The sequence below is a fragment of the Phaseolus vulgaris genome, chromosome 7 (genome assembly GCF_000499845.2).
Source record: "Phaseolus vulgaris cultivar G19833 chromosome 7, P. vulgaris v2.0, whole genome shotgun sequence".
Taxonomy (NCBI): Eukaryota; Viridiplantae; Streptophyta; class Magnoliopsida; order Fabales; family Fabaceae; genus Phaseolus; species Phaseolus vulgaris.
Genome location: NC_023753.2, coordinates 15842385 through 15867650, shown reverse-complemented (window position 1 = coordinate 15867650; position 25266 = coordinate 15842385). Strand labels below are relative to the sequence as shown.

The 25266-nt window shown below is 47.8% G+C and overlaps 1 protein-coding gene across 1 annotated transcript; it reads right to left on the bottom strand.

The window, feature by feature from the left end:
- Positions 1-3710: 3710 nt before the first annotated feature.
- Positions 3711-23388, bottom strand: LOC137829124 (uncharacterized). Its single transcript, XM_068635919.1, has 2 exons — positions 22962-23388; positions 3711-3949 (listed from the first exon to the last, which is right to left on the bottom strand). Exons 1-2 carry the CDS (start codon positions 23386-23388, stop codon positions 3711-3713), a joined length of 666 nt encoding a protein of 221 aa, XP_068492020.1.
- Between the last annotated feature and the right edge of the window lie 1878 nt (positions 23389-25266).

Here is a 25266-nt window from a genome sequence, read left to right as displayed (position 1 = left end):
GATGGTGAAGTGGGCAGTGGAGCTATCGGAGTTTGATATTAAGTATGAGCCCCGAGGTCCGATCAAGGGACAAATCTTCGCAGATTTCGTGGTCGAGCTCTCGTCTGAGGCGACACGAGTTGAAGGGGACGACTTCCGTTGGGTACTCTCAGTGGATGGATCGTCAAACCAGCAGGGTAGCGGTGCTGGAGTCATCTTGGAGGGACCCAACGGCGTGCTGATCGAACAGTCCTTGAGGTTTGCCTTCAAGGCCAGCAATAATCAAGCAGAATATGAGGCGCTGATCCCCGGCATCTTGCTGGCTAAGGAGATGGGAGCCAGGGTGTTGATGGCAAAGAGTGACTCGCTGCTGGTCACGGAGCAAGTAACAGGCGAGTTCCAGGCTAAGGATCCACAAATGGCGGCTTACCTGGAGTATGTACAGGAATTGAAGAGTTCCTTTGCCTCCTTTGAAGTGGTGCATGTGCCCAGAGAGCAGAATGCCCGAGCTGACTTGCTAGCTAAGCTCGCCAGTTCAGGCAAGGGGGGTAGGCAGAGGACGGTGATTCAAGAAACTCTGAAGACGCCGAGAGCATTTGTAGCAGATCACCTGGTTCTTCAGATAAGCAAATCGACGGAGAGAGCGGCGAGAAGTCATAGGTCCCTGACTCAAGAGACCTTAAGATCGCCGAGAATAAGAGCATGTCGGGGGGAGAGGGTAAACATGACGCAGGTTTGCGCTACGCATGAGCCGGACACCTGGGTAACACAGTATAAGCGGTGCCTGGCAGATGGCCTTCTCCCGCTGGATCCGACAGAGGCTAGGAAGATAAAGAAGAATTCTAGCATGTACACAATGATTGATGGCGAGTTGTACAGGTTTGGGTTCACTCACCCACTCCTGGAATGTGTGCATAGCGAGAAATGTACGAGAATTATGGCAGAGCTCCATGAAGGGATATGCGGAAGCCACGTCGGGGGTCGAGCTCTGGCCGCAAGGACTCTTCGTGCAGGTTACTACTGGCCAACGATGAGAGAAGATTGCAAGAGGTATGCGTAGTGCTGCAAACAATGCCAACAGCACGCCGATTGGCACAAGGCGCCTCCCGAAGAGTTGAAGTCGATCTACAGCCCTTGGCCGTTTCATACATGGGGAATCGACATCCTGGGACCTTTCCCGCTGGCGATCAGGCAGATGAAGTACTTGGTGGTGGCGATTGAATATTTCACCAAGTGGATCGAAGCAGAACCAGTGGCCCAGATCACCGCACACAAGGTTGAGGGTTTCGTGTGGAAGAACATCGTGTGCCGGTTTGGTGTGCCCAAGCGCCTGGTGTCGGACAATGGGACTCAGTTTGCAAGTCACCTGTTGAAGAAGCTGTGCGAAGGGGTGGGAATTCAACAAGTGTTTGCATCCGTCGAGCACCCTCAGACGAATGGCCAAGTAGAGTCAGCCAATCGGGTGTTGCTGAGAGGGTTGAAGAGAAGGCTAGAGAAAGCCAAGGGAAGCTGGGCTGAGGAGGTACCCCGTATAGTCTGGGCGTACCACACCACCGAGCAGTCAGGAACCCATGAGACCCCTTTCAGCTTGGTCTATGGGTGCGACGCAATGATTCCAGTGGAGATTCAGGAGAGCTCGCCGAGATTCCAGAACTTTGTGGAGGAAGACTCGAATGAAGAGAGAAGGTTGAACCTGGTGTCGGACAATGGGACTCAGTTTGCAAGTCACCTGTTGAAGAAGCTGTGCGAAGGGGTGGGAATTCAACAAGTGTTTGCATCCGTCGAGCACCCTCAGACGAATGGCCAAGTAGAGTCAGCCAATCGGGTGTTGCTGAGAGGGTTGAAGAGAAGGCTAGAGAAAGCCAAGGGAAGCTGGGCTGAGGAGGTACCCCGTATAGTCTGGGCGTACCACACCACCGAGCAGTCAGGAACCCATGAGACCCCTTTCAGCTTGGTCTATGGGTGCGACGCAATGATTCCAGTGGAGATTCAGGAGAGCTCGCCGAGATTCCAGAACTTTGTGGAGGAAGACTCGAATGAAGAGAGAAGGTTGAACCTGGATCTACTGGATGAGGTCAGGGAAGAGGCGAGATTGAAAGCTGAGGCGGTGAAGAGAAGGATTGAACGAAGATATAACTCGAAGGTGATGCCGAGACAGTTCAGAGAAGGCGACCTGGTGATGAGGAAAGCCCACCAGTACGAGATGGAGAATAAGCTGTCGCCCAAGTGGACGGGACCGTTCAGAATAACCGAGGCGCTCGGGAACGGCGCCTACCGCTTAGAGACATTGGAAGGAGGGGCGATTCCTAGCACCTGGAACGCCACGCACCTCAAGTTATATTACAGTTAAGAACGTTGTAAGTAAAGACAAACACGAAGTTATATTACAATGTCCCTGTTAAAACAGTTTGTAGGGGGCACTCTTTTTTCCCTAAGGAGGGTTTTTAATGAGGCCACCCAATAAAGAAGAGTTTTCGAAGTTTAAGTTGTTTCAGATTGCATGCTTGTTGTTTTCTAAAAGTTTTGAAGAAAGACCTTGTCACTTGTATGTGATTTAAGGCAAGTTAAAGATATATCGCATGCTTTCTAAAAAGTTTCTAAGTCCTCATCGTCTTTCGGCGATTGGAGGCACCAGTTAAAGTTAAAGTCCTCATCGTCTTTCGGCGATCGGAGGCACCAGTTAAAAGACCTCAACGCCCTCGCGTGTTTTGAGGCGAGATAAAGACCTCCTCGCTGTCGAGCGAGTGCAGGCGAGGAAGAGTGAAAAGTCCTCAGTGTTTCTGGGGGCGAGAAGATGTAACCCCTGGGGCAATGTAGAGGCACCAGTGAAAAGTCCTCAGTGCTTCTGGGGGCGAGAAGATGTAACCCCTGGGGCAATGTAGAGGCACCAGTGAAAAGTCCTCAGTGCTTCTGGGGGCGAGAAGATGTAACCCCTGGGGCAATGTAGAGGCACCAGCGAAAGTCCTCAGTGTTTCTGGGGGAGAGGAGATGTAACCCCTGGGGCAATGTAGAGGCACGATTTAAAGACCTTCTCGCCTATGAGCGAGTTCAGGCGAGTTTAAAGACCTTCTCGCTTATGAGCGAGTTCAGGCAAGATAAAATCCTTCTCGTCTCGAACGAGTTCAGGTATGGTGTAAAGGGTGGAAGAAGTTTGGAGGGTGGCCAAGGTAGGTTCGAAGAGAACGCCTAGTCACCCGGTCTTTTGTTCTAAAGTTCAGGAAGGTAGAGAAGGATCCGAAAGGCGCCTCTACCCCCAGATGAAGGAACAATGGCCAAGTTGTGAAGGCAGAAAGAAGCTGATATCGCCAAGAGTCTTTGGCGACCAGGAAAAGTTCATGCAGTGGCAAGAAAGTTAAAGACCCGTTTCGATGAAGCAGGTCGGGTTAGCGGTGTCTTATGCCATTAGTTGAGTTAAAGTTCGTTGTTTGAAGAGTGATTTTACATTAAGGTTCATTGCCTTAAGATTACAAGTTGTTAGAATGATGGTTATTCGTAAGTCAGTGGTTCGAAGCAGTTAAGTATATGATCGCGCTTACGAAATCGCTAAGTCAATTCTTTGAAGAAATTTGTGCAAGGAAAGTTAAAGCAGCCAAAGAAGTTACAAAAGAAATACAAGTACTTTATCATTAAGCAAATATCAGTTCAAGGCACATATACAGGAAAATAGAAAGTTTATTACAAGCAGTTTGTGTAGGGGAGAAAGCATAAAGGTAGTGGAGGGAGGAGATCAATTAGTCTTCAGCAGGAACAACCTTCCCATCCACCACCTCGTTGTTAAGCGACACCATGGTGAGATCTAGATCGGGGAACAAGCAGGCGAACTGTTCCCGGGCGGCCTCGAATCCAGCAGCAAGAATTTGGGCAGAGCTCAGCTCAAGATCTTCGATTTGTTTCTGTTGCCCCTCATTCTGCTGCTTCAGCTCTTCAGCTTGCTTCTTCAGCTCTTCAGTTTGCTTCTTCAGTTCTTCAGCTGCTTCTTGAGCTTTAAGAAGGTCTTCAGTAACCTTCTTGGATTCTGCCTGCACCTGGCCCAGTTCAGCGGCGAGCTTCCCTTTTTCTTTGTTGGCTTCGGCAAGCTCAGCCATGGCGTCGTCCCTCTCCTTCTCCACCTTTCCCAGGAAGACCTCCCGATCGGCTGACCTTTGTTCGAGCTTCTTTACCTTGGCGGCGTCAGTTTTAATCAAGGCCTCCAGGTCAGCCACTTTGACGCGATAAGGCACCAGCTTGCTCTCTAGCTCAATCTTCTCTTGAGCCAAAAGCTGCACCTTATGGCGTAGATCGGTGGCTTCCTTGCGCGCCACCCGGAGCTTGGTGCTCATTGCATCTTCTACTCGGGAGTGCTCAATCTCGGCGAGCGTCAGATTGCAAGATAACCTCTCCGCCTCAATCCTTATGGAGTTATTTTCAGCTCGGAGGGTGAAGAGGTCAACCTGGAGCTTCCTGGTGGAGCTCTCCACAGCTTTAGATATAATGGCGGGGAAATCCTCCGCCATCATCTTGAGTTTTGCTGAGAAGGGCTCCCACATCCTCTTGACCTCAAGGGAGAGGTTTGCTTGTGGAGGCTCCGGGTGGGCTTGTTGTTGGTTTTCGCTGCCACCTTCTTGAGTTGGTTGCTCAGCGGGTGCTTCTTGGCGTGGCGGCGACGTCGGGGATTCAGTAATAAGAATTGGAGAATGGTGAGCACCTTCATCCCCGACTGGTGCAACGTTTGCAGTTGAAGCATTTGAAGGAGGACCCCCTCCAGCTGATACATACGGCGTGGAGGCGCTCGGGGGGTTCTCCATGAAATTGGCTTCGGCGGCCTCAACCACTGGGGGCGCAGATGCCAATGGAATTGCTTGGACTGGCGAGGCGGGAGCTGGTGGAGGAGGCAATGTTGGAGGCGGGGCAGGTGTAGATGGTGGTGTTGATGTTGGAAGAGGGGGTGGAGCGGATGGTGAAGAAGGTGCCACCCTCTTCCTCTTCGTGACGAGGCCATCTTCAGTTGCCTCGTCGTCTTCCTCTTCCTCCTCGTGGACTACTTGGGGAGCTTTCCTCTTTGGTTTCTTGAGGATAAGCTTTTTACGTTGGTTGGCGGGTTGGACATCGGGAGGAGTTGGGCCTTTGGGTGGCGATCTGCCCTGAGCAGCGGCGATCTCCACCACAGAGTTTGGCACGGTTTGGGAACCCGATGCCAACCCGTGGGTTCGGGCGAGCGCCCTCAGTTCAGCGAGCTTGCCCTGGCCCAACATATGATCTGCACAAAGCAAAAATGCATGGGTTAGCTCAGAGAGAAAAATAAATGCCCAAGGCAGTATGCAACAAAGCAGATATATGGTGCAGAAAATAAAACCAAAGTCTTGCGCACAACGCACAAGACGCCCAGAAACAGTTAACAGAGGTAATGTTAGAATAAAGACTTAGACGTTCTAACCTATGCGAATTTCGAGTTGGTCCTCGAAGAACTCGAAGCAGATGAGTGTGGTGGTGAGGAAGGTGATGTTGGCGTCTGCCACACTCTTCCAGAAGAAGCAGAGGTCTTTGTCCAAAGCGCCCATGCTATCAGAACTTCTTGGCCTCCTGAAGCTGCTTTTGGACTCTTTGTTCCCCTTGTTTACCCAATACAAGGGGAAACCGTCGAGCAGAGAAGCGTCCTTGTCATTGGGGCGCACCTGGACGAATTTGCCCTTCAAGTCTTTGTAGGATTGCTGGAAGATAGAGAGGATCGATCTCCCAGCAATCCCGTTCAAGCTTACCCACAGGCGATCTCCTGGGTGCTTGGCTTCAAAAAGAAATAAAAAAACGTCCACTGACGCTGGTAGCCCCAAGTGGTCGCACATTATTTGGAAAGCCCGTACAAACGCCCAGCTGTTGGGATGGAGCTGGGCGGCGGCGATGTCGAGCTCGGTGAGAAGCTCCCTTTCAAAACGAGTGAAGGGAAACCTAAGTTTCACCTTCTTGAACAGGGTGGTGTATATTAGGCAGAACAACCCGCCGGTGTTCCCCTTATCGTCAACGCACACCGGCATGTCGGGAGGGCAAGGTAGCACCGTCATCTTTTCGTCGTGCTCCTTGTGGAATGATTGGTGAGGCTCATCCCCCTTCGTCAATCGCAGAACTGGCCCAGCAGAGTTTACAGAAGATGTTTCCCTCAACAAAGTCGGGGTAGCCCATGGGTACAGTTTTTTGAAGTCTGGTGGGGGGACGGAGGCTCCTCCGGTGACAGGCGGAGTAGCCTGGGCCAGGTTGGGGCGGGAAGGTGCAGGCCTCTCAGCCTGAGAAGACGAAGCACCGCGTGCTCGCGGTGGGTTGTGTGCTTGAGAAGAGGGGTTTCGCGATGAAGGAGGAGGATTTGGGGTGATCTTTGAGTGAGTCATTGCGGAAGCTGCAAAGGAAGAAGAAAGGAAAAGGTGATAAGGACTCGCAGAGGCTGACTCTAATCATGAACGAAGGGTGAGAAAACGAACGAACGAAGGTTCGTTGTAATGAAGACGAAGCTCTAAGTTACGAAGAAGGAGAAATAGAAAAAAAAGAAAAGCAACCCACAACGTATGCACCAGACAGTTAAAGGATGATGCGAATCGGTTAAAATGCAGGAAAAACCAGCAGAAGAAGGAAAGGAAGTACCTTTTTATGATCGGAAGAGTAATGAAGGATGTTGGTGATTCGGGGGGTTGAAGAACGTTGAGAGCTTTTTTGCAGAAGAGGGTTGGAGTGTCTGAGAATACCTAGAAAGTGATGAAACAGTGAAGCGGAATGAGTTTAAGGGTTTTTCGAAATGGGTTTGGGAAGCGCAAACGTTAACTGAAGGTAACCGTTGATGAAGCCACGTGTCGAACGATGGGAGGAGTGTTTGGTGGAGCGTCAGAGAAGCAGAAAGTACAACCGCTTGGAATTCTGCGCCAATGCCACGTAGATCGGTATTGACGTGACTCCTTTAGTCTTTTCGCTGGACAAGTCTTCACTTAAGACTGGGGGGCTTGTGTACCGCCCTGGTAGTCGGAGGTAATGACGTGGCACCAAGCTACAGTATAGGCGTGTTGACGAGACGCCAGGTTTGGCAGAAGGGAAGGCGGTTGGGGGGCTCGTGAAATCGCCAGTAACTAAGTGGGCGTGCTCCGATCTTCAGCATATCAGAACCGGCGGTCACCGGGTTAAAGATGAAGTCGCCAGATGTAAACTCAGGCGACCAAGTGATTAGAGATCGCCGGAGCAAGCACATCGCCGAAGATGAAGGTGGTGCAGATTATGAAGGCGGCCGGCGAGACCACAGGGAAGGTGTACGAAGGCACCCTAACTCGCCAATTACAGTAGAGATCGCGCTCCAAGTTAGCTATGCACTGAGCAGTATCATGCATAAATAACTTAGCCAAAGGAGAGTCAGAAGCAGCGCCCAAGTCAAGGAGGCTCCAGATGATGGCACGTGTACAGCTGGATGCGAGCCACGTGTCCAGGTCTGTAACTGCCAGGAGAGAGAAAGTGACCAGGTATTTAAGGGTTCCCCAACGAACTTTTGAGGTACGCACGTTCAGATTGTCTTCTTTACGCTTGCGAGTTCTAGAGTATACTGTGAGAGAGAACATTGCACGGCTCCTTGAGAGTTCTTGAGTGTTATTGCTCTTAGTATTTGGTGGTTCGGTCACTGACTTAGCGGCGCCGCTCTGTTCTTTTGCAGGTTCTTGAGGTGGATCGTGGCGAAGGACGGAGGTTGAAGCGGTGCACATGTCGATCCAAGTTTGACGAGGCAAGCTCCAGCGTTTTGGTCAACAGGCAGGATCAATTATAAATAATATTAATACTATTATTAGTATTAATTTTATTGTTCTTACTGGTTAATCTGGTCGCTAGTTGACTTCATAGGCAAGCAGTGGTTCCTCCTATTTCTGGTGGATTTTGTGCTTCCCTTGGATGTTGGAAGGCGGCTCCGTTGAAACAGAGGGGGCCCTACCTATTGATTGCACTCTGACGATCAAGTCAGTTCAGGGCTTATAGAAACTGTACCGTCCCGTATCAGGGCGTTGACTAAGTCAAGGTCAAAGTCAACAACAGGAAAGTCAAAGTCAGCTCGAGGTGTCGCCCAGATGTAGAGACGCCAAGAGGAAGCGTCGCTAAGGCAAAGCGTCGCCTAAGCGAAGGTGTCGCCTAGCTGAAGGCGTCGCCTAGGTGAAGGCGTCGCCTAGGTGAAGGCGTCGCCTAGGTGAAGGCGTCGCCCTAGTGAGGGCGTCGCCAGATTAAACAGTGTAAAAGCAAGGCAATCACGGTGTGGTTCCCCGATACCCATGGGTAGGAAAGACCATGGAGGGAACGACGTCGTGGGAAAGCCTCAGGTCCCGATATCTCGGGAAAGTAATAAAGAGAAAGAAAAGGTGGCTCCAAGGCCATAGCAATAGTATCAGTAAAGGGCGGCCTGACTCGCGAAGTACCCCTGCCGCCCCAGAGACGCCTTCGGGACAGATACGACCCAAGAGGAAGGTCACGCCCAGGATAACCGGGTGCAGGGTGTGAGAGGAAGGCAGATACGCTCTCAGAGTAAGTGGCTAGATACTTGGGGGCATGAGTTGGTACCCAAAAAGCCACCCCTAGCGCAGTAGCACTCCCAAGCAGGAGGACCCACACGTAGAAACGTCCCCAGATGGGCAGAAACGCCCCCGGATGGGGTCATGGCGTCGTGAGGCCCTCCACGTGTATGACAGCAATACCGGAATAGAAACACCCTCTAGTCAGGTGCCAGGTAATTAAAGATATTCAACACAGATTCCCTTTTTGGCATTCAGGTACTATTATGGCTCCCGAGCGTTTCAACGTCTTAAATGCGCTACGTTTCATAATTAAGCGCTTTAATGAGCGCGTTATGTTTGAGTTTAAAAGCGCTTTAAGGCGCTTTAAATGCTGGGGCAGTTTAAATAGCGCTGAGAATGTCGGAAAAAGGGTTGGAACCTTTGGCAAATTTAGGAGAAACTCTCTGGTTGCTTGCCCGTGCTTGAGGATTACGTACAAGTGACTGGAGAATATTTTTGCCTAAAGGGGACAACACACACACACATATACACAGTTCTTTTACCACCCTTCAGAGTGCTACACGCGGTGCTCAGATACGTGGGTGGACCGTTTTTTTTGGTGTTTCTTGCTGGCTGACTTGAGCGTCGAAGTGCAAACGGCCGCTAGGGCGCCTCTTTGTCCTCTTTTTTGCAGGAAAGTTGCAGGCATTCAGTGAGAAGGAGACCTTAGCGGACGATTGAGGCCACGCACGAAGACGTCCCGGTCAACCGGACGGAACATTTGGCGCCCACCGTGGGGCCGATATAAAACATCAGTCCCATCACAAGTTCGAGAAAATCTACCAGGTTACAGTAGTGCTGAAGGAGGTTGGAGTGACAATGGCTCCCACCAGACGAAGATCAGCGCGCGCAGCCCCCGCAGACCTATCCATGCAGCAGGTCCTAGAAATAATGAGGGGGTTGCAGCAGGACATGGCGGATTCGAAGATGGAGCAGGAGCGCATGCAGGCAGATCTTGACGCCTTGCATGAGCGCAACGAAGAGCTCCACCGTGCGAATGAGGAGTTGCGCCAGGGCCTGAGAAACGATAGGAGGCGTCCTGGGCATGACGAGACGGAGAACCACTCCCCACCGAGGGAGTTTTCCACTCCGTTCTCGCAGGAGATCCTAGACGCAGCAATCCCGAACACGTTCGCGGGACCCAAGGTAATCTTCACTGGGATGGAGGACCCAGAGACGCACCTCGCGGCATTCCACACACAGATGGTCCTGATAGGCGGTTCTGATGCCGCCAAGTGCAAGCTCTTCATGAGCACCCTGACCGGGATGGCTATGGACTGGTTCATTAGCCTCCCCGAGGGTCATATCACATCTTTCCGCCAGTTGTCGCGGTTATTCAGAGAACAGTATTTGGCCAACAAGGCCCCGCCGCCGGTCTCCTACGACCTGTTTGACGTGAAGCAGTATCAGGGGGAGACCCTGAAGGAGTATATCAATCGCTTCGGGGCCCAGGTCGTGAAGGTTGGTACAACAGAGGAGCCTATGATCGTGTACGCATTTGTGAAAGGCGTATGCCCAGGCCCCTTTGGAGAATCTATTATCCGCAATCGCCCTAGGACTTTCTCAGAATTACGGCGTAGGGCGGTGGAGCATATCGCTTCGGAAGGGGAGGTATGTGTGAAGCGCACCAGTACCGTGCCCTCACGCCCGAGGGGACCGGCACGAGCTCAACCCGTCAGAGTCAATGAGACCACGACGGGGAGAAAGAAGCCAGAGGCGAGACGCCCCTACGAGGCCAGAAAGCCCCAGCCTCGGCGCCCCGCAGGAGGCGAACGCCCCACCAGAGAAAGAGCAAGACCGGCGAGGTACAACTTTGTAGTTGAGTTGAAGGATTTGATCGCCGTGCCCAACATAGCCGAGAGGCTGAGGCGACCGGCGAAGACCGACAAGGTGTTAGGGCCCCGTAAAGACTCTTGGTGCGAATTTCACGAGGCTTTCGGGCACCAAATTGATAATTGCCTGTCGTTGGGCTACCAGCTAGATGAGCTGGTGAGGACTGGGTTTTTGAAAGATTATGTCGCAGAGTCCACCACGACCGCCACCCTGCCGTTGCCGACGGATGAGCCAGCACATGAGATGCCTGTGCTTGGCGAGGTCCACACCATTCCTGGGGGTTTTTCCGGCGGAGGACCCACCGCCTCCCAGCGGAAGAAATATGCAAGGGGGGTAAATTCAATTGAAGAGAGGCTCTCGGGGGAGACCTGGGAGTCAGATATTGTGTTCACAAGAAGGGATCTCTGAGATGTGGTGCCCCATGACATCTCTCAAATACGTCCAGTTGTTGAGAGGGGCGTTCCACGCTTTTGAGTTGGTACACGTCCCGAGGGAGCAGAATGCCAGAGCTGACCTGCTTGCAAAGCTGGCCAGCTCAGGCAAGGGGGGCAGACAGAGGACAGTGATCCAGGAGACCCTCAAAGCTCCGCGTCGTTTCGTGGAAGACAACAGGGTGGATGTCCTCCAGATTTATGCATCAAGGGGAAGGCCGAGGAGTCATTCCTCATTAACCCAAGATACGCAGAGGGCGCCCCGCATCAGTATATACGCGGGTGTGTCTAAGGAAGAGCAGATGCAGGTTTGTGTCCTGTCCACGGGAGACACCTGGATGACGCCCTATAAACGATACCTAGCGGATGGGGCCCTTCCAGTGGACCCTGAAGAGGGTAAGAAAATCAAAAGGAACGCCGTAAGATATACCTTGGTGGATGGGGTGTTGTTCAGGCACGGTTTCACTCACCCTATCCTGACATGCGTCAGTGGCGATGAGTGTACCAGGATAATGGCGGAGCTACACGAAGGCATCTGCGGAAGCCATATAGGAGGAAGATCCTTAGCCTCCAAGGTAATACGCGCAGGTTTTTTCTGGCCAACAGTGAAAGAGGATTGCGCACGGCACGCCCAGCGGTGTAGGCAGTGCCAAAAGCATGCCGACTGGCACAAGGCGCCGCCTGAAGAGTTGCGGTCCATATATAGCCCGTGGCCTTTCCACACATGGGGTATTGACATCCTGGGCCCTTTCCCATTGGCAATCAGGCAGATGAAGTATCTGATTGTCGCCATCGAATACTTCACCAAGTGGATAGAAGCAGAGCCCGTGGCACAAATCACCGCGCATAGGGTACAGCATTTTGTGTGGAGAAACATCGTGTGTCGCTTTGGCGTACCTAGGCGCCTGATATCTGACAATGGGACCCAGTTCGCCAGTCAGCAGTTAAGAAATCTGTGCGCTGAAGTGGGAATCAAGCAAGTGTTTGCGTCGGTTGAACACCCCCAGACCAATGGACAAGTAGAGTCAGCAAACAGAGTTCTGCTGAGGGGGTTAAAAAGAAGGTTGGAAAAGGCCAAAGGGGCGTGGGCGGAAGAGGTGCCAAGGATTGTATGGGCATACCACACCACGCCCCAATCCTCTACTATGGAGACGCCTTTCAGTTTGGTGTACGGGTCGGATGCGATGATTCCAGTAGAAATACACGAAAGCTCACCGCGTTTTCAAAACTTTGTGGTGGAGGAATCTAATGAGGAGAGGCGGGTAAACCTAGATCTGCTAGAAGAGGCCAGGGAAGAAGCGAGAATAAAAGCTGAAGCGATGAAGAGAAGAGTGGAGCGGCAATATAGCTCTAAAGTAAAGCCACGACAGTTTCAGGTGGGCGACCTGGTGATGAGGAAAGCTCACCCCTACGAGCTGGAGAATAAGCTGTCTCCCAAATGGACCGGGCCCTTCAGAGTTACTGAGGCTAAGGGCAACGGTTCATATAACCTGGAGACTTTAGATGGAGGCCCTATCCCGCGCAGTTGGAATGCAGCCAACTTAAAATTTTATTTCAGTTGATTTATGTAAGCAGCATGTAACAGTTTAGTTGAAGGGGACGCTCTTTTTCCCTTTCGGGGGTTTTTTAATGAGGTCACCCTAATAAATGGAAAAACCGGTTGAGAAAAAGAAGTGCTTTGGTTTTCAGCCATTATTTTCCCTTGTTAAGGTAATGTGATGCGTCGCCTAGGCCATGGCGTCGCCAAGGAAGAAGGTGTCGCCTAGGTCTTGGCGTTGCCCAGAAAGAAGGCGTCGCCCAAGTGAAAGCATGCATCGTTGGCAGAACGAGACGAAAAGAAGTCGCGCGGTATATGAATCGTATGAAAAGTAAAGTGGCATTGTAAAGAATCATGATTTTGGAAAATTGTTGTTACAAGCAACGTTCAGTACAAAATGCACAAACATAAACAGGCCGCTTCTCAGCGCCCATCAGAGTCATCACTGGAGGAAGGCGAAGCCCCTTTCCCAGCCCGCAGCGCTCGAGTAAGTCGTGACCTCTTTTCTTGGCTTATTTTCGAACCTGTGCAAGGGGACAAGATGCGTTAGAGACACCATGAAGAAAGACAGGCACAGTTAGAGAGTAACGAAGGTCGAAGCTGCTTAAGGCAGTGGTCCTTACTTATGTACTTCTCAAGAGTCCTAGCGTTGAACTCCAAGCTGATCACCGTAGCGGAGTCAAAACCTCCCGCCTTGGCAAGAATCCGGCAAGCTATTTGATCACTTGGAGCCAGATTCTTGAGGGGTTTGGCTTTGAGGGTTTTTTCCTCTCTCACCCAGTGCAGCGGAAACCCATCGAGGGCATCGGGAACAAGATCAGTGCAGCAGATCTTGAAGAACCGGCCTTTCCACCCCGTGAACGAGCTTTGGAAGGGTGTGAAGAGAACTCTCCCGGGGACATTGCTGAGAGTTACCCAGAGTGATGTGATTCCAATAGCCACATAGAACAAGATTCTTGACACTTTGAGGAATCACCTTGAGCTGGAAAATGTAGAGGCACTTTCTTAGAAGTTGGATCATAGTTCTAAGATCAAGAACTCACCAAAACAAGTACCAAATCCCAAACTCATTTGGATGAACCAAATATTGTCAAATTGAATCAACAAAGGAGAAGGAAAAGAACAAACCGAACAGAATTGAACTTCAAAACAAAAGAACCGAACAGAATTTAAAAACTAAACAGAAAATAGGTGCTGGAAAATTAAAGGAACCGAAACAAAAACAACTCAAAACTCAAGGCAATAAGAACAAATTGAAGAAGAAGAAAGGAAGGAGAAGAGAATGCTCATGAAGATGGAGGAATGGTTGGATGATCACGCCACTAGAAGAATGGATGCTCCTAGATGAGTGTGGAAGCCGCCACTTGAGGAAACCATGGTCCTTCAAGATAAGACTAGAGAAGAAGCTCAAAGCTCTCCAAATGCTCACTCCAATTTTGAGTATAGTTTCTTTAGATAAAATTCAAATCTGAATTTTACAAAGGAAGCACCTCTATTTATAGCCTAAGGTGCTGAAAAATAGGTGGGAAATTTCAAATAAACTCATTTGAAATTCCCACCAAAAACAAGTCACATGGGAGGTGTGACCTTTTTCTACTATGACACCTCCCAAAAACTACACCTACACCTATCTACTAATACACCCCCCTAAAGGTCCTATTTAAAACCTAAAAGATGCTATAACAAAAGAGGTTTCTAAGGTTTCCCTCTAAGCACCTTCAACTAAAGACACTACAAAAAGAGAAAATAAATGTCCTCTTGCTCCCAAGGCTTTGAACATGCTTCTTGTAATCCTTTGAGGTGGACTTTGACCTCCATGGGCATCCTCCATTTGTGCCTCCACCTCTTCTTGAGCTTGATGAGTGGCCTCCATGTTCTCTTGGGCTTGATCTCCATCATACTCCCCGAGTTGGAGAGAATTCGACCATGAATTCTGGAGACCTACAGAAAAAGGAGTTAGATCGCTGACATTAAAAGTATGACTACCGAAGAATGTATCAGGCATATCTAACTCATAAGCATTGTCATTAATCCTCTTGAGGACTTGGAAAGGTCCATCCCCTCGAGGCATTAGTTTGGACTTCCTTTGAGTAGGAAAACGATCCTTCCTCAAGTGAAGCCAAACCCAATCGCCCTCATCAAACAACAATGCTTTTCTCCTCTTATTGGCAAGTTCAGCATACTTGCCAACCTTCTTCTCAATTCTCTTCTTGATGTCTTTATGCAAAGTTTTCACAAAAGAAGCCTTTTCATCCCCATCTTTGCACAAGACATCGTCAAGAAGGGGAATAGGAAGAAGATCAAGAGGTGTTAGGGGATTAAACCCATAGACCACCTCAAAAGGAGAATGGGAGGTGGTAGAATTTACTACTCGGTTATATGCAAACTCAACATGGGGTAGTAAATTCTCCCACACTCTAGGATTCCCCGAAATAAAGCATCTCAATAGTTGTCCCAAAGTTCTATTTACCACCTCGGTTTGACCATCGGTTTGTGGGTGGCAAGTGGTAGAAAATAAAAGCTTAGTTCCAAGCTTGCCCCACAAGGTCTTCCAAAAGTGACTCAAGAACTTAGGATCTCTATCGGACACTATAGACCTAGGAATCCCATGCAAGCGAACCACTTCTTGGAAGAAGAGGTTTGCAATGTGGCATGCATCATCCACTTTGTGGCAAGGAATAAAGTGAGCCATTTTTGAAAAACGATCCACTACCACAAAAATGGAGTCCTTTCCCTTTGATGTCTTGGGTAAGCCTAAGATGAAATCCATAGATATATCTACCCAAGGCATTGAAGGGATAGGAAGAGGAGTATAAAGACCATGGGGATGCATTTTAGATTTAGCTTTGCGGCAAGCTATGCATTTATCACACAAACTATGAACATGTTTATGCATATGAGGCCAAAAGAAATGTTCATGCAACACATCCAAAGTTTTAGCAACCCCAAAATGTCCCATTAAGCCCCCCTCATGAGCTTCTCTAACAAGAGATAATCTAATAGAGCATTGGGGAACACAAAGACGTTTTCCTTTAAAAAGAAAGCCATCTTGAATAAAAAAATCTTTGTGTCCTCCCTTAAGACACTCTTGATAGAGGAGAGAAAAATCAAGGTCATCATGATAAAGTTCCTTAATGTGATCAAAACCAAGATATTGAGAGGTTAAAAGATTTAGCAAGGTGTATCTTCTAGAAAGAGCATCCGCCACAATATTTATTTTGCCTTGCTTGTGTTTGATCACATAAGGAAATTGCTCAATGAATTCCACCCACTTAGCATGCCTCTTGTTAAGTTTGTTTTGGCTTTTCAAATATTTAAGAGATTCATGATCACTATGTATCACAAACTCTTTGGGAAAAAGATAGTGTTGCCAAGTAAACAAAGCCCTAACAAGTGCATATAATTCCTTATCATAGGTGGAATAGTTGAGATGACTTCCCTTCAATTTCTCACTAAAATAGGCTATGGGGTGGCCCTCTTGAAGGAGAACAGCCCCAATACCTATGCTTGAAGCATCACACTCAATCTCAAATGTCTTAGTGAAATTAGGAAGGGCCAAGATGGGAGCATTAGTCAATTTTTCTTTCAAAGTATCAAAAGCATTTTGTTGTGCTTCTCCCCAATGAAAGACCACATCCTTTTTCACTATGTCATTGAGTGGTGCGGCAATGGTACCAAAGTTTGGGACAAATCTTCTATAGAAAGAAGCAAGCCCATGAAAACTTCGGACCTCATTCAAAGATTTCGGTGTAGGCCACTTTTGAATGGCCACCACCTTGGTTTTGTCCACATGGACCCCTTTACAACTCACAACAAACCCTAGGAATTCTATATGATCAAGAGCAAACATACATTTAGCAAGGTTAGCATACAAATGTTCCTTCCTAAGGGTTTCCAAAACTTGCCTAACATGCAACCTATGGTCATTCAAAGATAAGCTATAAATGAGAATGTCATCAAAGTAAACCACAACAAACTTACCAATGAAAGGTCTAAGAACATGATGCATGAGGCGCATGAAGGTACTTGGTGCATTAGTTAAACCAAAAGGCATAACTAACCACTCATATAAACCAAAGTTGGTCTTAAAAGCCGTCTTCCATTCATCACCCGGTTTGATACGGATTTGATTGTAGCCGCTTTTAAGATCAATCTTTGAAAAGATTTTTGAACCATGTAATTCATCCAACAAATCATCTAATCTAGGTATGGGATGCCTATACTTAATGGTTATGTTATTTATGGCCCTACAATCCGAACACATTCGCCATGTGCCATCCTTTTTTGGCACTAAGATGATAGGCATAGCACAAGGACTCATGCTATCTTGCACCCACCCTTTTTCAATCAAAGCCTCAACTTGTTGGCGAATTTCCTTGGTTTCACTTGGATTGGTCCTATATGCGGGACGATTTGGTAAAGAAGAGCCCGGTATCAAATCAATTTGGTGCTCAATCCCTCTCAAAGGTGGAAGGCCATTTGGAGGATCTTGAAACACATCTTTGAACTCTTCTACCAAATTTTCCAAGCAATGAGGACTATCAACAAGTGTTTCTATGCTAAGAGTTCTAGGGATGGCTAAAAAAAGAGGATGATGAGCCACTATTTCCCTTTCAATGTCACGCCTAGACACAAGGAGTGTAGGCTTAGAACTCTTATCTTTTTTATCTTTTTTATCTTTTTCACTCTCCCTCTTTTCTTCATGATAACTTGGTCCTCATGGACTTCTCTTGGAGAGAGAGATTTTAAAGTAACCTTGTGACCATGGAATTCAAAAGATAATTTGTTGGTAAAGCCATCATGTAAAACTTTTCTATCAAATTGCCAAGGCCTTCCCAAAAGAACATGAGTGGCTTCCATGGGCACAACATCACATAATACCTCATCTTTGTATTTTCCAATGGAGAAATGGATGAGGACTTGTTTATTAACAATTATTTCTCCTACTTCACTAAGCCATTGTAATTTGTAGGGCTTTGTATGAGAGATAGTAGGCAATCCAAGCTTATCTACTACTCTTGTACTAGCCACATTTGCACAACTACCCCCATCCACTATCAAGGAACAAATGTTGTTTTGAATAAGACATCTTGTATGGAAAATATTTTCCCTTTGACTTTCATCAAAAGGTTGTGAAACTTGTCCAAGAAGTCTTCTCACAACTAACAAGTCCCCTTCAAGTGGACATTCACTCTCTTCCTCACTAGATGCATGAGAATGCAATGAATGCTTTGAAGAATCCGAATCATGCTCACTAACTACAATGCCCTCATGCATGTACATACTTCGTTTTGAAGGACAATTTGCAGCAATATGACCATAACCCATACATTTAAAGCATTTAGTGTTAGATGTTCTAGTGGGAGACTTAGGTCTAGATGTTGATGGCTTAGATTCCTTGGGTTTGAAAGAAGAATCTTTGGAAGGATGTTTTGAAAAAGAAGTTTTGTTTCTCCAAGACTTGGAGTAGTATCCATTATTGGAAGCATTTTTAAAAGAGTTTTTCTTAGCAAGTTGGGCTTCCACCTTCATTGCAAGATGAACTAAAGAGCCCAATGATGAATACTCTTGTAACTCAACAATGTCTTGGATATCCTTCCTAAGACCACTCACAAACCTAGCAACCATGGCTTCTTCACTTTCTTCTAATTCAATTTTAAGCACAAGCGTCTCAAGCTCCTTATAATATTCATCCACATTTAGCGTGCCTTGTTGAAACCGTTGGAGTCTCAACATGAGGTCTTTCCTAAAATGTGGGGGCACAAACCTAGCGCGCATATGATCCTTTAAAGAGTTCCAAGAGTCCACGGGAGGACCCTTGTGATAGATAATGTCCTTTACAATCCCATGCCACCATTTCATGGCATAATCACTAAACTCTAGGGTGGCTAGCTTGAGCTTATGCTCATCTTGGATCTCATGGATCTCAAAAATTTGTTCACACTTAGCCTCCCAATCTAAATACACATTTGGATCACTAGAACCATTAAAACAAGGTAGTTTGACCGAAGGAAGCTTGGACTTTGCATCATGGTAGAAGCCATTGCCGTAGTGAATTCTTTCCCCTTGGTGATGATGTCTTTGTCCATGGACTTGGGGTGGAGGTCTCCTTCTCCTATGCTCATCTTCACGGCCAACATCATTTGAAGAAGCTCTTGAAGATGGTCTATGAGAATGATGTCCATCATGGATAGAAGGAGATGGTCTAGTTTGTTTGACCTCCATCTTTTGCAATTTCTCTTCCAACCTTCTAATTGTTCTTTGAGCTTCATGTAATTCACCAAGAATTGAAGCTTTGGAAGGAGAATTCTGCTTGGAGGATGCATCACTTGAAGATCCAGCCATTTGTAATTAAAAAACAGCAAACACACAAAACAGCAAACAAGTTAAAAATTAGCAAAAACAGTGAGCTTTCCAATTGAAACTGCCGAAGTGAATTTAAGGCTGAAAAGATATCACTCTCAAAGAAATAATGTTCTTGCACCAATCTGATCTTGAGGCCTTGGAATCCTCAAATGAAATATGTCAAAGCAAGCACACCAATCTTAAGAGCAAACCACCACAAAACCAATGAAACAATAAAGACAAACAAGAAAAGGTATAAGCAAGGAAAGGTAATTGCAAAAGGAAAACTATGTGTAAGACAAACTCAAAGAGTAAGAATGAAAGACAATCAAGAAAATAAAGAACTCAATGAGAAAAGTAGGCACACAAAAGAATACCTAAGGAAAAGCACTAGAGTAGATGAAGAAAACAAAAAAAAATTTAGCTACTGGAAATTTTTTTTAATGCAAACTGTGTTTGATATTCACTGATTTAACTGGAACGTTGTAGAGCGAACTGGATTATGAAATTTATACCACAGAAACTTCAAGATGTTAACTCAAAAATGGCACTGGAATCAATTAAAAACAGTAAGCCAATTGAGAGAAATAAATTTTTTAAAATCACTGCCAGATTACCGTATTTTTTTCGGCAGGAATGTACACTTTTTTATTTTATTTATCATTTTTTGTGTACTTCATATTTTTGAATGATTCTTTTTTCTATTCTTTTCTAACACTTTCAATATCTCAAATCCAGAATTTCAGAATTTTACAGTACGTAAATCAATTGCAATAAGGAAAAACAGTAAGCACTCTTTTCAGAAACAGAGGAATCCTAATAGGAATAAAAAAACAGAATGATGAACTATCAAAGACATAATAGAAAATGATGTATTGGAACTTGTATAGGTCTAGAATACAAGTATGAACTCAATGCTAAAAAGAAAATGCTCAAAGGATCAACATCAATTCAGAAAATTATATGACACCAAAGCAAGAAACAATCAAAACAATAAAAGTACTACTAGAAGTAATGACATATATGGAATAACATGACTAAGACAAAACTTAACATGATTCAAAAATTAAAAGACACAACACAAATTGTAACAAGTGGAAGGAAGCTTAAGGTAAACTCTAGGAAGGATAATGCCATTCCAAAAGAGCAACCATACTCATAAGAATGATGAGTGCCATAAACCTTTCCACAAACACTTGGAGCAAAAGAAAAACAGCAAGAATACTCAATTAAAATTCTAAAACAGAAACTTAAATTGCAAGAAATTAAAAAGAGCTCTTGAAATAAAGTGCACACAACTCAACAATTAAACAAGAATGAACCTAAGACTCATGATACCACATGATGTGATTCCAATAGCCACATAGAACAAGATTCTTGACACTTTGAGGAATCACCTTGAGCTGGAAAATGTAGAGGCACTTTCTTAGAAGTTGGATCATAGTTCTAAGATCAAGAACTCACCAAAACAAGTACCAAATCCCAAACTCATTTGGATGAACCAAATATTGTCAAATTGAATCAACAAAGGAGAAGGAAAAGAACAAACCGAACAGAATTGAACTTCAAAACAAAAGAACCGAACAGAATTTAAAAACTAAACAGAAAATAGGTGCTGGAAAATTAAAGGAACCGAAACAAAAACAACTCAAAACTCAAGGCAATAAGAACAAATTGAAGAAGAAGAAAGGAAGGAGAAGAGAATGCTCATGAAGATGGAGGAATGGTTGGATGATCACGCCACTAGAAGAATGGATGCTCCTAGATGAGTGTGGAAGCCGCCACTTGAGGAAACCATGGTCCTTCAAGATAAGACTAGAGAAGAAGCTCAAAGCTCTCCAAATGCTCACTCCAATTTTGAGTATAGTTTCTTTAGATAAAATTCAAATCTGAATTTTACAAAGGAAGCACCTCTATTTATAGCCTAAGGTGCTGAAAAATAGGTGGGAAATTTCAAATAAACTCATTTGAAATTCCCACCAAAAACAAGTCACATGGGAGGTGTGACCTTTTTCTACTATGACACCTCCCAAAAACTACACCTACACCTATCTACTAATACACCCCCCTAAAGGTCCTATTTAAAACCTAAAAGATGCTATAACAAAAGAGGTTTCTAAGGTTTCCCTCTAAGCACCTTCAACTAAAGACACTACAAAAAGAGAAAATAAATGTCCTCTTGCTCCCAAGGCTTTGAACATGCTTCTTGTAATCCTTTGAGGTGGACTTTGACCTCCATGGGCATCCTCCATTTGTGCCTCCACCTCTTCTTGAGCTTGATGAGTGGCCTCCATGTTCTCTTGGGCTTGATCTCCATCACAGAGGCTGTGTCTCTGTCTCTTCACCTCAAAAAAGTGAAGAAAGAGGTCAACCGAGGGTGCACAACCCAGAAACCCAAAGAGGATAACGAAGGCTTTGACAAAGGCCCAGCTGTTGGGATATAACTGGGCTGGAGCCACGTTGATCTCCGTCAGCAGTTCCTTCTCGAACCGGGAGAAGGGTAAGCGCACCCCGATGGTCTTGAACACCACCTGGTAAAAGTAAAAGAAAGGGACCCCGTCGTTCGCTCGTCCGTCTCCACACACTGGCTCCCCCAGAGTGCAAGGGAGCACAACGATGTCGTCATCGTGCCTCCTTGCGAAGGCCCGATGGTCGTAAGAACACAACTCCCCTTTGTGTTCCCGTACGGCCCTAGTGGAGAGCAAACATGAACACTCATCAAGAAGTTCACTCGAGGCCCAAGGGTACAAGTCTTTGGGACGGACCCTGGAGGAAGCATCGTGAGAAGACATTCTTTAACAGGATCGAGATGGCTGGAAATGCAAGGGTTGAGTGAGGGGAGCGAAGGTTAAGACAGCCCTTCGACAGAGAAGAAGGCTGCAAGAAGAAAGGGTGCAAGAAGAAAGAGCGCAAGTAGGTTATGAAGAGCAAGAAAACGATGAAGATAGTTCCAGAGCTCGAAGAGTTAAATAAAGCGGTTAGAGCGCCAAACGACGTGAATGGATGCACCGCACGATTGATACACGTGGCAGAAGATGAAAGGATGACGCTGACACCACTGTTTTTAAAGCAGAAAATGTCCCGTCAATAGAATGTCCAGTGGTACGATGCGCCGTCGAGAATGAGCCAGGGGTGCAGCAGGAGTCAGAAAATGAAATGACTAGATACCCCACTGACCAGTTAAGCAGCGCCACGTGGATCAAGTCGAATGACAGAAGGTCCCATCAGCTGTACAAGAAGCGCCACGCGGATGGCACAGGCAAAGCCTTGGGCTTTTCGCTGTTATCAGGCGTTGGCCAAGGCAAGAATTAAAGTCAATGTCGAAGTGAAGGTAATGCCCGAGGCGTTGCCAAGAAAGACGTAAAGGGCGACGACAGACAAGAAGTCGCGGGCGTCGCCAACCCAAATACCGACTGGCGTTACCTCCCCGATATCCACAGGTAGGAAAGACTGAGGAGGGAGAAGAAATCAGAGAAAGGCAAAGTTAGGTGAAGGCGTAGCCTCCCCGATACCCACAGGTAGGAAAGACTGTGGAGGGAGACGAGACCGTCAAACACCAGCGAGTCACTGGCAGGATGTTCCCCGATACCCACAGGTAGGAAAGACTGTGGAGGGAGACGAGACCGTCAAACACCAGCGAGTCACTGGCAGGATGTTCCCCGATACCTATGGGCAGGAAAGACCATGAAAGGAACAAAAACCCCACAGCACTCAACGTTTTAGACACCCGGGGACGATACGGTGCTGCTTTGGCAGGCCTCTCCTTGGGCGTGGGCGCCGAGTGCTGAAAGATCAAAGAAAGAGCCTTTCGATATCAGAGTCGTCCCGTGGACGATACGGCGCCACTTAGTGAGCCTCTCCATGGGCGTAAGGGTTGGCGAGCGACCTTACCTCATCATACCAAACCGCCCAACGAAGTGTGAGAAACGGGCGGGATACGGATAAAATAAGTAAAGCGTATGAAGGGAAAAGATGGGAACGAGATCGCATAGACGGAGTCGTATGTGAAAAAGAAATAAGGACAACCATGCGAGTGTCCCGAATCAATAACAAGAGTGTGGATAGTTCAAAGAATTACAAGTTTTTGGCAGATGAAATTAAAAAGCGAAGGTAAAGAATGAAGAGTTAAGCTTGAAGAGGAAGGTGGCGGATGAGGGGCAGCAGTTCAATCGTTCAAATCCATAGGCACGACCTTCCCGACAACTACGTGGTGTGTGGGGTCGCAGTTTGAAAGGTTGACGCCGGGATTCTCGCAGGACGCCTGGGACAGGGCTTCTTGGAACCCCTCCTCGAAGGTGCCCGCCATCTCCTGGATAAGGGAATTTTTCTCCTTCTCCAGCTCCTCAATGGCGGCGTCTCCGGAGGCCACCTGTTTCTCCAGAGCCTCTTTCTCCACACGAAGCCGGCTAACCTCGACCTGCAGCTCGTTGTAGTCAACTCGGAGAAGGTCCATAGCTTTGGCCTGCGTAGCCAATTCCTCCTCTATCCGTTCCACCTTGGCAGTTTGTTCACAGAAACGGTCCTTCAGGTCCTTTTGGGTTTCCGCGTCTGCCTTGACCAATTCCTGAAGACCCGCTACCTGTACTTGGAGAGCGACTTCACGAGCGTAGAAGTCAGCCTGGAGCTCCAAGGCCTCTGCCAATTTCCTCTTAGCCTCTGCCCTGGACTCTTGTGCTTGTTTCAGAGAGGAACAATAAGCCTCGTTCTGGCGTCCCAGGGCCTTCATCTCCTCCTCCAGGGTGGTTGCTTTCGTTTCCAAGGCCTGGAGGGTTTGGGTTTGCAAGACAGCGTTTCTGGCCTGGGAGCGCCATTCAAGAGCCACCGCCAAGAAGGCCCCCAGATAGAAAGGCATACCTTCCCTCCTGTCGGTACCTTCCGGCATAGTCCCGCCGCTGAAACCCCTCATCAGATGCATGATTGGAGGGGGAATGGCAATGAAGTCGGGGGCGGCAGCATCGGGAGCCGGGGAAGCAGTGGTTTCTGGCGGCGGCAGAGGCGGCGCAGATTCAGCACCTTCGCCCCTTTCCTCTTGGAGAATCATAGGAGGGAGTGAGGTTGCGCTTGGAGGGTTGTCCATAAAGGGGTTCCCTCCCTGCGGCGGCGTCTCTACCAAAAGAGGAACCCGCGCGGATTTTCTCCTCTTGAAGGGTGCCACGCCTCCTGATTCCTCATCATCTGACAGAATCTCCAAAACCCTTTTTCCTTTGTCAAGGGGGGTTGGAGCCGGTGACGAGGCCGCAGCTAGGGGCACAGCGGCGATAGGCGAAGGGGAGTTGGGAGTTGGAAGCACGTCAGAGCCAGGAGGAGACGTCGGAGATGGGCTAAAAGCACCTTCAGCAGTGACTGGCGGCGGCAGCGTCAGAGCCGGCGGGAGAATCGGATTGGCAGTAGGGCTGGAGGAGGCGCCTGCCTTGGCGGCACGAGCCTCCTTCAGTGCTTTCGCCAACATCATTCTTTTGGAAACGCCCATCACCGATCCTACACCAAGGCAGACCAAACAGCAAGGATTAGTATTAAAACAGCTATGCGAATTCACGATATGCGAAGAGACGTGAAATGCAAGTAACATGGTACAAGTGTAAAACAAGCATAATAGTATGGGGAAACAAACGATCAATAGCAGGCTGTTCATAGCAAGAAAGATGAGGGGAGAGCCCCTTACCAAAATAGGTGGTCAGGGCGTGGGCATTGTACTCGCTAGCGACCAGCTTCAAGGTATCAAAGACGATCCCCAACCCCGCCAAGGCTTTGCTTACCTCCCTATCGGCGGGGGATAGCTCTTCCAGGGTTTTGGCCCTGAGCAATTTGGGGCGTTCCGTCCAGTAAAGGGGGAAGCCATCCAAAGCTGTGGGATCATGCTTGGCACAGCACACCCTGAAGAACTTCCCTTTCCAGTTCTTGTAAGAATTCTGGAAGAGGGAGAGGAGGATCCTGCCAGCGATCCCGGAAAAGCTTACCCAGAAGCTTTTCCCTTGTTTTTTCACCTCAAAAAAATGCAGGAAGACATCTACGGAAGGAGGAATGCCCAGGTATCCACAAAGAATTTGAAAGCCCCTCACAAATGCCCAGCTGTTGGGATGAAGCTGGGCGGGGGCAGTGTTGATTTCAGTAAGAAGCTCCCGTTCGAAGGGAGTGAACGGGAGACGCACTCCTACGCGCTTGAACACGGTCTGGTACATGAAGAAGAAGGGTTTCCCCTTTCTAGGTCTGTCGTCCAAACAAACAGGTTCCCCAGGCCTGCCGGGACGGACGGATATGTGGGCGTCGTGTGTGCGGCAGAAGGCGTTAAAGCTGTACAAATGGGGATCCCCCCGGTGAGCTTCCAGGTCCTGGAAAGAAGTCAGGCTGGTGCGTTCACTCAGGAGCTCATCGGAGGCCCAGGGGTAGAAGGCTTTGTAGTTGGACTTGGGGGTCGTAGGGGAAGAATCAGGCTCCGCGTTCGCGCGCGTCATGGTGAAAATAGATAGCTGGAGAAAGAAGAGAGGAAAAAGGGTTTAGCAAGTTTAGCCATGGCAAGAAGGGGAAAGAACCCCAGGAAGCGTCACCCACGCGAGAAAAATCAGAGGAGGAAGAAGAAGCGGAGAAATGCAGTAATACGTGAATA